This window comes from Gigantopelta aegis, chromosome 10 (assembly GCF_016097555.1).
Source record: "Gigantopelta aegis isolate Gae_Host chromosome 10, Gae_host_genome, whole genome shotgun sequence".
NCBI classification, from domain to species: domain Eukaryota; kingdom Metazoa; phylum Mollusca; class Gastropoda; order Neomphalida; family Peltospiridae; genus Gigantopelta; species Gigantopelta aegis.
The window spans coordinates 82,074,569-82,086,892 of NC_054708.1; the positions used below are offsets into that span (position 1 = coordinate 82,074,569).

Genomic DNA, 12,324 nt, shown 5'->3' on the forward strand with positions numbered 1-12,324 from the left:
CGCATTTTCTTTGAATAGAAAAGTGTATAGACAAGGTAACGTGAAATTAGCATGGAGAAGGTTTGAATAAACCGTTGATCGGGAATGTTATAAGTATGCAGAGAATGACCATACTACAAAATCGAACTTGAATCATAGGACAAGCTTTGTTGAAATGTACATAGAATCTTTTGGACAGATCTTTGTTGAAATGGACATTGAATCTTTGGACAGAGCTTTGTGGAAATCGACCTTGAATCTTTGATCGGAATTTTGTTGGAATGGACATTGAATCTTTGGACAGAGCTTTGTTGAAATGGACCTTGTATCTTTGGACAGGTTTTTGTTGAAATGGATCTTGGATCTGTGTTAAAATGGAGCATGAATCTTTAGACAGAGCTATGTTAAAATTGATCACGAATCTTTGGACAGAGCTATATAAAGATGGACAATTGTCTTTGAACAAAGCCACCTTAAGATCTTTGGAAAAAGCCAATTTAAACTGAATCTTGGAACAGTACTCTATGCTAAAAGAGACCATGATAAGATTAACGATGATCCAGAGTACTAGAAAACAAAGTAGGCATGTGCTGTTATGACAGATCGTTTCATCCCAAAGTAGATATTTTCCACCAGTAAGTTCATATTTTTAACAATACTTGGACTATAACAACAATCAATCAAGTACAGTAGTTAACCACCGACTTGAGCTAACCGAACCTTTAACGAAACATAAATTGTATATTTATGGGCGAACTGTCAACATTGGTTGATTGTACAGTGCTTGTTCTACTAAATATCCTTCAATGTACGAAAATAGGCAAAAGGTTGGATATCGAACTTTCTTTAAACTGTTTACAATACAGGTAAAATGGTGAAATTTTAATTCAATCACTCGTAAGATGTAATTGTGAACAAATAGAAAAATGATAAAACATTTTTTTTTTAATTTGACATGCCATTAATATGATAAGACATTGACGAAACCAAATACTTTAATGTGTACACAGAAATATTAATTTAATTTAAAACATTTAAAACTAACCAGCTTCTAAATAATAACCACATTCGTATATACCAATATTGTGGACGCCATCTTTGAGTTGTCATTACTGTAAGTCCACTCGTACCACGACGCTGCACCACAGTGTTTAAGTTTATATCCTGACATTTATGGCCAGTCCGTTGCCCACTTTAACGCCTTGGCTTTAGTTTTATATGAATTGTGTCCAATATATTTTTTTATCTAAACTAACTATGGACAATAACTACAATCTAGTCTAACCGATCTAAAATGTATCATCTTCCTGTAGACAGAAATAGTTGTTGTAGTCATGAGGACTGCCAAATCCTCGTTCAAACATAGCAGTGATGAGACACAACCTTGTTAAAAAAAACATTGTCCCACCCTTGTGCACAAATATGACTTGGAATGAGATGTCTGTTTTATCGTTCATATTTAAGTTCACTCGTATATAATCTAATGTCCAAGACAGAACACAACTGGGCGCAGCGTGGTGTAGCAACGCGGTGCACTTTAATCACTTTCAGAGAGATTGAAACGCCTCGCGACTGGTCCTAGTACGCTGACTTGAGACCGTACTTATACAGCTGTAAAGTCCAAACTGAAGACTTTATCAGTGTCAATTTATTGTCAAATAACGCGCTGCTGATGGTATGCCACGCCACGACTAAATATCCACTGAACTCCACAGATCAAGACTGGACAAACCAGTCTAAGGTGTGGCAGTCTTCCTGCAGGCGGAATGGGAAGGATGCATCATCCTGAGTAAGGTCGTTCTTCGACAAGATGAAGCATCAGTTCTCGTCAAAACATCCTTTTGTCACTTGTGCAGAGATACGATATTGTAATACGACTGCTTTGTCGTTCAGGTTCATATTCACAAATAGGTGCCAAAAGCATAATAAATTGCCTTACAATTGATTACTGTAAGCTATTTTAAACTAACGTCAATACGTCTACTGATTGTCGAGGAAAGAAAGCATTCGATAATCTTCGGGTTTCTTCGGAGGTCGTCAGATATATTGGTAATATATTGTCCTTGACATTGGTGACATATTTAAAAAATATTATATTTACTGTGAACAATGTTGAAAATTGTTTTGCGTAATGACAGAGGAAATGTGTCTTCTAGTGCAAATGCCGTTGATCACTTTTGAGGGAATATTTTCGGAGATTTTAAAATATGAAACGGCAAAGCAATAAGTAGTATTACGGGCATATATAACGGTTATCAAATGTATGACAATACCCGAGGATTTCAGAGTGTTAGACAAAATGAAAATACACGTATTTTAATTGAGGGACACATCCGAGAATTCCCAGAAGTACAATGCTTTTTGAACATGACAAAATCAGCCTCATTTCAGTCGTGGTGGTCCAGTTTCGAATAAAGTATACACACGCTATATATGTTATTTACACTGTCGATGAGCGAGCCCACACAGTCGCTAGAACGAATCATGAGTGGGCGGGGCACACATGTTGGGATAGATTGTCCGTCCGTCGTCTGTCCTCAGACTCAACAGGAACTTCTGAGCCGTCTGGCGCTCGATTTCCCGCTCTTCTGCCGTCTGTCGTCTGGTACAAAAATAGAAAGAAAGAAATTAACTATATTTTCATTGCTATATAACATTCAGGTAAAGTGATTGACCTGAATGTACTACCATTGTAAGATGTCTTTTTGGCGACTAAAAATACACATTAAATACATTTTCTTGTTTGAAATATCACAATGGTCGTGTTCTAATGTTTGCTGCAGTAATATTTCATTTTGCTTCGTAAATATATTTGTTTCGCACGTACGACATTATTGAAAGGTCAAATCCAGTTTGGGCTACTACAAACATTGGGGCGGCAACAAACACCTTATTTATACAGACACTGATATTCTAAATAAGAAAATATATTTGATATGTAATTTTAGTCATCAAAAAGGCTCTGTTTGTCGTAAGCATGTACCAGTGGAAGCAAACACAGGATAGTCTCGTTAAATATCTGAAAATATCAGGTAAATAACAATGCTTTTAGGCAACAGTACTGAACATATTACACATATGTTTAAAAATATCGCTGTACATATCAAAGTGATACCTCCCACTAGAACACTAGGTGGGACGTAACACTTCGACGTCACACGATGACGTCATCGATTGGCACACTACAACTTTACAAGAACGTCAGCCAAACGGGCTGAGTGATATAAATTAAGATCGATTATGTGTAATAAATAGGATATTAAACTCGCTACTATTTCGTATCATGTTTATGTCTCTCGTGAAATAATTTTCACTGTCACTTGCTAAAGCTCATGAAAATTGAAAATGTATTCACTCGGAGCATAAACATGATAGGAAATGGAACCTCGTTTAATATCCTATAAATATACCAAAATAAAGAAATTGATTGGAGTGGTTTCTCATCTACTATCAATATTTCTTTTTTAAAACCATTTTCTTCTATAACATAACATAACATAACATAACATAACATAACATAACATAACATAACATAAGATGTTTCATTCCCAGATTTTACGTTTGCTATTAAAATGAAGTGGTACATCTACTGCTTTCAAATATTGTCTCCACGTATTTTCTACTGCATATGTATGGGACAGGGCTTAGTAAATATACAATATCCGATCATAATAGTTTCGAAATGCTATTTTAGCTTGGTTAGGCAAGACCTTCAAGACCCTACATTACCATTTATACCACCCTAGTTCTTTTTGGCTATGTTCGACCGTAAATGAAACATATTTTTTTATTAATTTAGTTACACATTATTTCGATATAAAAAAAAAAGAAAAAAAGAAAAAGAAGAAGAAAAAGAGAAAATACCTCCATTTTGTTCTCCTATTCTGAAACCATGTCTTCACCTGGGCGTCGGTCATTTTAAGAGCCTTGGCGAGCGCCGACCTCTCGGCTGATGCGAGGTATTTTTGGCGAGAAAACCTTTTCTCGAGCTCCATCACCTGTTGTCTGGTGAACGCTGTTCGGGGTTTCTTACGCTTTGGAGGAGTTCGGTTCTGATACGGGTGGCCCACCCTTCGAACAACTGCAGTGATAATAACACGTATTTAGTTAGTATCACATCAGGTATTTAATCTCTATTACATCCATTTTAATATATATCACATCATACGCATAGTCTCCATCATATCCACTTAATATATATATTAATTTAGTTAATATCCATCATTAATTTAGTTAATATCACGTTATCTATTTAGTCAATATCAAATAATTTATGTGGTCATTTCGTATATATTTAGTGCATGCCACATCATTTACGTAGTCGATATAAATCCGATTGACAAAACCTTTATCCGTGATCAACACTGTATCTCTGCAAATGCAGAGTCGAATGGGCATTTGGCAAAATAGTTGTTGGCTGCATAAATGTCTATCTAGTGACTCGTCTATAGGACAACCACTCCTGAAGAGATCCTTTACTGGTCAGGACATCCTTCATGCACTGCCACAATAAGGACTGCCATTCTTAGACTAGTTTACTTAAAAGAAAACCAGTACAGGACATCTCTTCGATCACATATTATTATATTATTTTGTTTATCTATATCAAATTATTTAATTTGTCACCATCGCTTGAGTCAACAATGCCATCACTGAGTAGCACTCCATGAACAATGTTATTTAACTGTTTTAGAGTACACCAATTACACACGTCTGTTGTCAGTATTACGTTATCGATAATCAATACTGAGTGTATCATATATGCGGTTAATACCACGTCATTGTTATGTTGATAGTTAATTTCACACGATGTTTTTAGTTTATATCAGTATTATATAATCTTTGGCAGTCAATATCAGATCATGTCTGCAGTCAGTTTGAAAATGCATCAAATTTATGACGTCAGTTCAGTCGTGGAGCTAAGATGTGTAAAACAATAAAACAATTATAACATCGACAGTACCAGTATCTGGTGTCGGTCCTGCACAGTCTTAACGTAAAAATATCAATATTCCAGCAAAAATAAAGGGGGGAGGAGGGGGCAGAAAGTAAATTTGATGGCAGTTTTTTTATATTGTTTTGTTTTATTATATATATTTTATATTCATTGGATCATATCATATCATATCATATCATATCATTATGAAATCATCAATATTTCAGAAAGACAAAAAAAGGTGAGAAAAAAAGAAAAAAGAAGTGAGCCCAATTTGATTAATGTTTTTGACAGCAGTTTGTTTTATTTTATTTTATGTAATTTTATTTTTTTATATTTATGTATTTTATTTAATTTCTTTCTTTCTTTCTTTCTTTATTTATAGATGGATAAAAGCCGGTAGCGGGATTCTAACGAAAATACCTACCAGCTTAGCCACTACACTGGTATACTATTGTGTGTACAATATGTAATTTTATGTCAAGTGTATGTGTGTATATATGCATGTATGTGTGTGTGTGTGTGTGTGTGTGTATGTCCGTGTGTGTGTGTGTGTGTGTGTGTGTGTGTGTGTGTGTGTGTGTGTGTTTGTGAGTGTGTGTGTGTGTGTGTGCATTTTTGTCTTTAGTGTTTAGTGTATGTATGTGCGTATGTACGTATGTATGCATGTATGTATGTATGTATGTATCTGTGGGCGCTTGTGTGTGTATGTGTGTGTGTGTGTCAGAGAGAGAGAAAGAAGAGAGAGAGAGAGAGAGAGAGAGAGAGAGAGAGAGAGAGAGAGAGAGAGAGAGAGAGAGAGAGAGCATACAAGATTAAGATTTACTGTTTGTCCCCATCATGTGTTGTAACTGACGTGATTTGATTAGAACAATGTATGTAATATATATATGTATAGATAACAAATTAAATTATATCCTCATCAGTGTGTTCCCGTCTGACGACTCGGCCTATTTTCAGATCCCCCCGACCGTTCGTTACGTCACTCACTGTTCACTAGGGAATTGACGACGTTTCAGAGGACCGGATAAATCCTGCTAATAAATTATATTCCTTGGGATTTCTTTAATTGGTCTCAGTATAAATGCAGTACCATACGTTTTATGCACTCTAAAAGTGTTTGTGAATTTTATGATTGTTATACATTGATAAAATCTCCCCAAAATGATTTTTTGAAATCTCTTTTTATAATGTCAGTGCGAACAGTTCATCAGTAAACGTTATAAACATGTAAATTCTATGTTTGCAATATCAGAAACAAAACAAAATATTTTATAAAATACTTATATACATTCATATCCGTTTGGAAGTCAGTGGATGCTCTTTATAATGTTATGAAACAGTATAAAAGTGGCAACAGTGGAACAATACTGATTAATAAAATAGTTTATGATAAATCATTTTAAAAATTGTTTCCACTAAAACCACCTTATAATTGAATGTATATAAAAAAATATTTAAAATATTCGACGTTTCATCAGTGTAAAAAAACTAACATCATGTTGACAGGTGGGCATACAAGCCAGTAAGATAAACATAATTTATGAAAATGTAACCAATATATATTATGAATTTAAACGACATATCGATCACGTACTGAAAAAAAATTGTTTAACGACGCCACTAGGGCACATTGATAATTAATCATCGGCTATTGGATGTAAAACATTTTATAATTCTGACTCATAGTCATTAGAGAAAACCGCAACGTTTTCCCTAAAACAGCAAGGGATCTTTTGTATGCACTTTCCCACAGACAGGAAAACACATACCACGGCCTTTGACCAGTTATGGTGCACGGATCCAACAAGATGGTTCGATCCTGCGACGCAAGCACCTGAAGCGAACACTCAACCGACTGAGCTAAATCCCGCCCCTGCATACTGTAAATCTGTCTGTTTTACACTGTTTTTATTTTGTTTTGTTTTGCTAGTGTTTTTTTATATATTTTTTTTATTTTTTTATTTACTTATTTATTGTTTTGCTGTTGTTGCTGTTGTTATTGTTGTTTTTATTTATTTATTTATTTATTTGGCATAATATTAGAATCGCAAAATTATCGATATCAAACTCAATACAATTAATGAGTAAAGTTAGATTACAACGAACGACATGCAATTTAATTTACAATGTCACCTCATAATAACAACAACAGCATTTCCAGGCCGACAACCAAAACAGGTTATGTCCACTCTTCAAAAATTAAAAATAGTGCACTATATACATACATACATACATACATACATATATATATATATATATATATATATATATATATATATGTACACACACACACACACACACACACACACACACACATGTATATTATAATTTGTTTAGCTTATAAACGTATATTTTGTGGGTGGAAAGACTGATGCAAAGGTATATAATTTGAATACATGAAGAAACAAACTGCTTTGAATTCGAATTTTTCACAATTTTCAAAAACATTACAACTGATAAAATGAATATTTTAGATATTACAATTATAATGTGGAGGGTCTATTCTAAATGATTAAATAAATAATCTAGAGATTTTATATTTTATGTGGATGGTCTATTCTAAATATATTTAATTAAATAATAGCGATGCACTCTAGACTACAGCTATACTGTGGGTTCGGGTTCGGGTATACTATTTACATGCTCATATGCCACTAGAGTTTCGCGCATGCCTGTCCCGGGGCCGAACTCTAGATAGCCAGAAGTCTGCTCCGGGGCAGAAATTATAGGAGCAATTTTGAATATTTACTCTAAATATAAAAACGAGGGGACTTTAAACTAATAAATTTTGTTGGTGTAGTCCTAAAAAATACTTATATCAAATATTAATAAAAAAAAAAAACAAAACGCATTATTATTTTAGACACCAATTTTTGAACGGGCAGTCAAAACCAAAACCAAAAGTTAAGTTTATTTTTAGCCCTTTATGGAGGGGAAAGGGAGGCAGGTTGGAAGCCACAGGAGGCCTTGCATTTAGTAGGTTTTATAGATAATGACAGAGGGGTACCGGTCGTATCAGTAACTTCGGCGTGACTGAGGGAGGGGAGGGAAGCGAGAAAGAGGCGGGGGGAGGGGGAATGCCCCCAGACAAACCTAAACACACCCCACGGCCGAGACCGCCTACGCCTAAGCGCCCTATACTGTGGGTGGTTTATTCTAAATGGTTAAATAAATAGTCTAGAGATTACAGATATAATGTGGATAGTCTATTCTAAATAGTTAAATAACAACAATATTCTCTAGATTATAGTTTTAAACGCCAGACAAAAATCACTGAAAACCTACTTCCGTGTCGATCTCTTTGGAACCCAGTCCACGGACAGAAGTAGTTAACCACATCGGGCCACATCGGCCGACTTCGGCTCTGGTTGTACGGATGAGTCTCGGTCACGGAAACAGGTCTATGTTGGAATTGAGATCGAGACTCGGCAGTCTCGGATTCTAGTCTGTGCTGTGGTCCAGCCACGAGCTGGAGGCTCCGTAAAGCATCAGAAGAAGAAGACTTGAGAGTTGTATGGTTATCTGAACTCAAGATTCTGTCCACACTAAACGACAAAGTCTGTTTAGTCGAGGTCTTGTCTGAATGGCTGGGTCTCGAATCAGCATCACCCACAACGACATCGTCATGGTCCGAGGTATCTTGTACAGACTCGTGTTTACTCTCACCAACGACGGTGACGACATCATCTATAGGGGCAATGTCATGCACGATGACGTCATCTTGATTGTCATCCTTGTCGTCAGAGACGTCGTGGTCCGAAAGAACCTCTATGATCATCGTGGACAAATGTCGGTATAATTTCAACCACTGAAATAGCAGTGTTGTCACGTGTTATGTCTGGAAGTATTTACTGTACACAAATATCTTTCTGAGATTGATCATATATTAATATCTTCTCGGATGATCATACCACACACAAATAGTTTCTCAGATGATACAAAACATGTTTCTCAAATTAATGATCATATAAAAATAGCTTCTCAGAAGACCGAATATCAAGTCGTTTCTCAAATGATCATACACAGTTTCTCAGACACACAATAAATTTCTCAGAATGGTCAAACACAAATAGCTTCAGAGCCTGACCAGTCACAAAAAGACTTCTCGCACCAGCATAGAAAACTCTATAAAAGCTGTCTTCATTCCAAAACCGCCCCACACACTCGGCTTTTAGTAGTCTTAATTTCTGTCTATGCCAACAAACCCGAGTGAGATTTCATTTTCCTTAAAGGCCTCTTTACTTCCGAAATGTCTTCCCGATTGGTGCCATTAGCTGAGTTTAAGGTTAAATGAAGATGATAATGGTGGGCCAAGACTCCGCCTTTACACAATCCAACACAATTGGGCCTGACGCCGGAGAACATGTGTTTGCGTTTCAATTAGACGATCAATAGGCCCGCTTAGTCGACAATCATATCAGTGGACGGAGAGGGAATTGCTTCGCTGGAAACTGTATTAAATTGCTTTAAATTACGACCAAATGTCATTAATTTGTCCATGTAAGTTTAAGCCCTTATGCCATTTTCTGTCATTTATCGGCAGTTAAGATACAAACAATATTTTTCCCTCTGATTTATGAAAAAGCAAATTGCAACAAACCGTCTCGCACAACGCTTGTTTTCAACTCTCATTATTTCCAATTCCTTTCTCCATTAACAAATCGCGTTCAATTGGGCTTGGCGCTCTTCATTTTACTCAATGTAAAATTAAAAAATAAAGAATGAAAAGAGAAAGAAAACGGCTCCAAGGATAATTAAATTGTATTTGGTTTATTTCTGTGATTACAGCGAAGGCGACTTTGTGCCTTGTCGACATTAAAGTTAATCAGAAAACGAGAGCATCACCATACAATGCCGCTTCTGTGCAGACCGACAGTAAAGTACTCCGCGTTTTAGGATTTCCCGCAGGTATTACAATTGTGTTTGCTTTTTGAACTCCGTGTGAGAGTCTTTTACTTGACAATCAGTCTGAATGTTTCCCCTGAATCCTGAACGAACCATTGTATTTATTAAATAGTCTGTGTATAATGTGATTCATTAATTACCGCCGCGTGCTAAACGCCGTACAATTTGCCTTTGATAATCCACCATGACTGCTTTTTCAACATGGAATTCAAATCGGAAATAAAGTAGCAGCCTTTTAAAATAAGTACATTGTGATATCAACCTGACATTAATAAAGGAAACAGAACCAATAATAAAATAACCTTTCCTTTGTGGTAATGGCAAAATAGTCCCCCAGACGATCATTGATGCTTTAAATACTAGGGATAAAGTTACAACACAAATGATACTGTATTTTTTTTAAAGTGATTAGTGTCATTAAATTGTTTAGTTAAAGAGTGTGCATTTTCTTTTAATCACAAAAGTAACTTATTAATGATAGTGTTCTATATTATTTGTTTGGTTGGTTGTTTGTTTGTTTGTTTTATACCTCCATAACAATGCCGAACAATTAAAACATAAGATGTTCTTATAATTAGTTGATCTAAAGCAGTATTACACACTTGCAATTACTGTAAATATTTAAAATAAAGTATATAAAAAAAGAGTTAAATTTGCATTACCTTTTGTCAATGAGAAAATAACAAAACCATGATAGAAAAATGATTTCCAAAATGGAAGTGAGAAATGTAAAAGTGGGATTACAAATCAGATGAGATAGCCTAGTTAGATAATGACATCTTTTAAACCCCATCAACAATAAGAAAGAAGAAGAAGAAGAAAGAACAAAATGAAAGAAACAAAAAATGAAAGAAAGAAAAATGAATTAAAGAAAAAAATGGACTGATTACTATTTTTTTTATATAACAGGCCAGCCAACATCATTTAACGAAGGATCTACCAAATACGTCAAATTAAAAATATTCCAATGCCGCAAACATTTTAAGATTTATGCATGTTCATTGCCAATATATACATTATTATAAAAATCAAATAATTAATTAATTACTCTTTCACATGAAGACGTTGCTTGATACTGCAGTATCTTTCCTTTATATGTTTTGTCACGGAGAATTTTATGACTAAACCTTTAGTGGACTACATGGAATTTATGATAATTAATAATAATTAAGTTTCCTATATTGAAAAGTATATAATTATCATAATTAACACCTGTTTGGTGTAAAATGTGCTACTGGTAAAATATTAGGCATTTATATCCCATCGATTTCTTCTGACACAGAGACGCGATGCCCAGTTCTATGTTTAAATCGGGTCCAGGTCTTTTGCTCCCCCGGACATTTGCCCCTGGGACATTTGCCCCTAGGACATTTGCCACCCCGGACATTTGCCCTTTTGCTTAATGAAAATCCGGTTTAACGACATCACTAGAGCACATTGATTTATTAATCATCGGTTATTGGAAGTCAAACATTTGGTAGTTTTGATATATAAGTATTAGAGCCGACGCCATATAACCGTAAATAAAATGTATTGAGTGCGTCGTTCAATAAAAACATTTTCTATAGTCTTAGAGAGGAAACCCGCTACAGTTTTGCATTAGTAGCAAGGGATCTTTTATATGCACCATCCAACAGATAGGACAGCACATACCACGGCCTTTAATATACCAGTCGTGCGGTACTGGTGGAACGAGAAATAGCCCAATGGGCCCACCGACGGGAATCGATCCCAAACCGACTGCGCATCAAGCGAACGCTTTACCACCGTGCTACGTCCCGCCCCTATTCAGGTATGACCATCTCGTGTAATACGTGTAATAATACCATAAAACCCATAGTAAACATTGATTAAATTACATATACAATTAAATGGAATTTAATTAATGTTCACTGTTCTACGTCCCGCCCCTATTCAGGTATGACCATCTCGTGTAATACATGTAATAATACTATAAAACCGATAGTAAACATTGATTAAATTACATATACAATTAAATGGAATTAAATTAATGTTCACTGTTCTACGTCCCGCCCCTATTCAGGTATGACCATCTCGTGTAATACGTGTAATAATACTATAAAACCCATAGTAAACATTGATTAAATTACATATACAATTCAATGGAATTTAATTAATGTTCACTGTGGTATTTATAACATTATTAAAATGGAATTTTAAAACAAGTCTCTCGAGTTCATGCCTTATATTGACAAAGCAAAATTCTTAACATTAATTAATTTTCGAATATAAAGCCAGCATAACACAATTATCGGCTAAGTAAGTTTAAAAATTTTAAAAACATGTTCACTGTTGTGAAGGAAGTGCCCTAATTCTACACTAAAATGTTACATTTTCCTTTACGAACTCCATTTTGCAAAATTGTATTGGATTTTTCTACACCATTAAGACTCGTTACCATAAAACAAATCAAGTTTACTTTACCGTATTTGTCAACCAATAAGTGCAGAATCACTCTTTGAAAGAAAGAAAGAAAAAAG

At 35.1% G+C, this 12,324-nt stretch overlaps 1 protein-coding gene across 1 annotated transcript; it reads right to left on the bottom strand.

The window, feature by feature from the left end:
* Nucleotides 1-2,327: 2,327 nt before the first annotated feature.
* Nucleotides 2,328-8,696, bottom strand: LOC121383854 (homeobox protein not2-like). Its single transcript, XM_041513951.1, has 3 exons — nucleotides 8,204-8,696; nucleotides 3,844-4,060; nucleotides 2,328-2,581 (listed from the first exon to the last, which is right to left on the bottom strand). Exons 1-3 carry the CDS (start codon nucleotides 8,694-8,696, stop codon nucleotides 2,452-2,454), a joined length of 840 nt encoding a protein of 279 aa, XP_041369885.1. The 3' UTR covers nucleotides 2,328-2,451.
* Nucleotides 8,697-12,324: the final 3,628 nt, after the last annotated feature.

What these genes read in the sequence shown, in the direction of transcription:
- LOC121383854 (XM_041513951.1), bottom strand. Translation starts at nt 8,696, where the DNA reads ATGATCATAGAGGTTCTTTCGGACCACGACGTCTCTGACGACAAGGAT. An exon ending in CCAAAGAGATCGACACGGAA is followed by an intron (nt 4,061 to 8,203) that starts GTAGGTTTTCAG and finishes TTATCACTGCAG; the next exon opens with TTGTTCGAAGGGTGGGCCAC. An exon ending in AATAGGAGAACAAAATGGAG is followed by an intron (nt 2,582 to 3,843) that starts GTATTTTCTCTT and finishes TTTTTGTACCAG; the next exon opens with ACGACAGACGGCAGAAGAGC.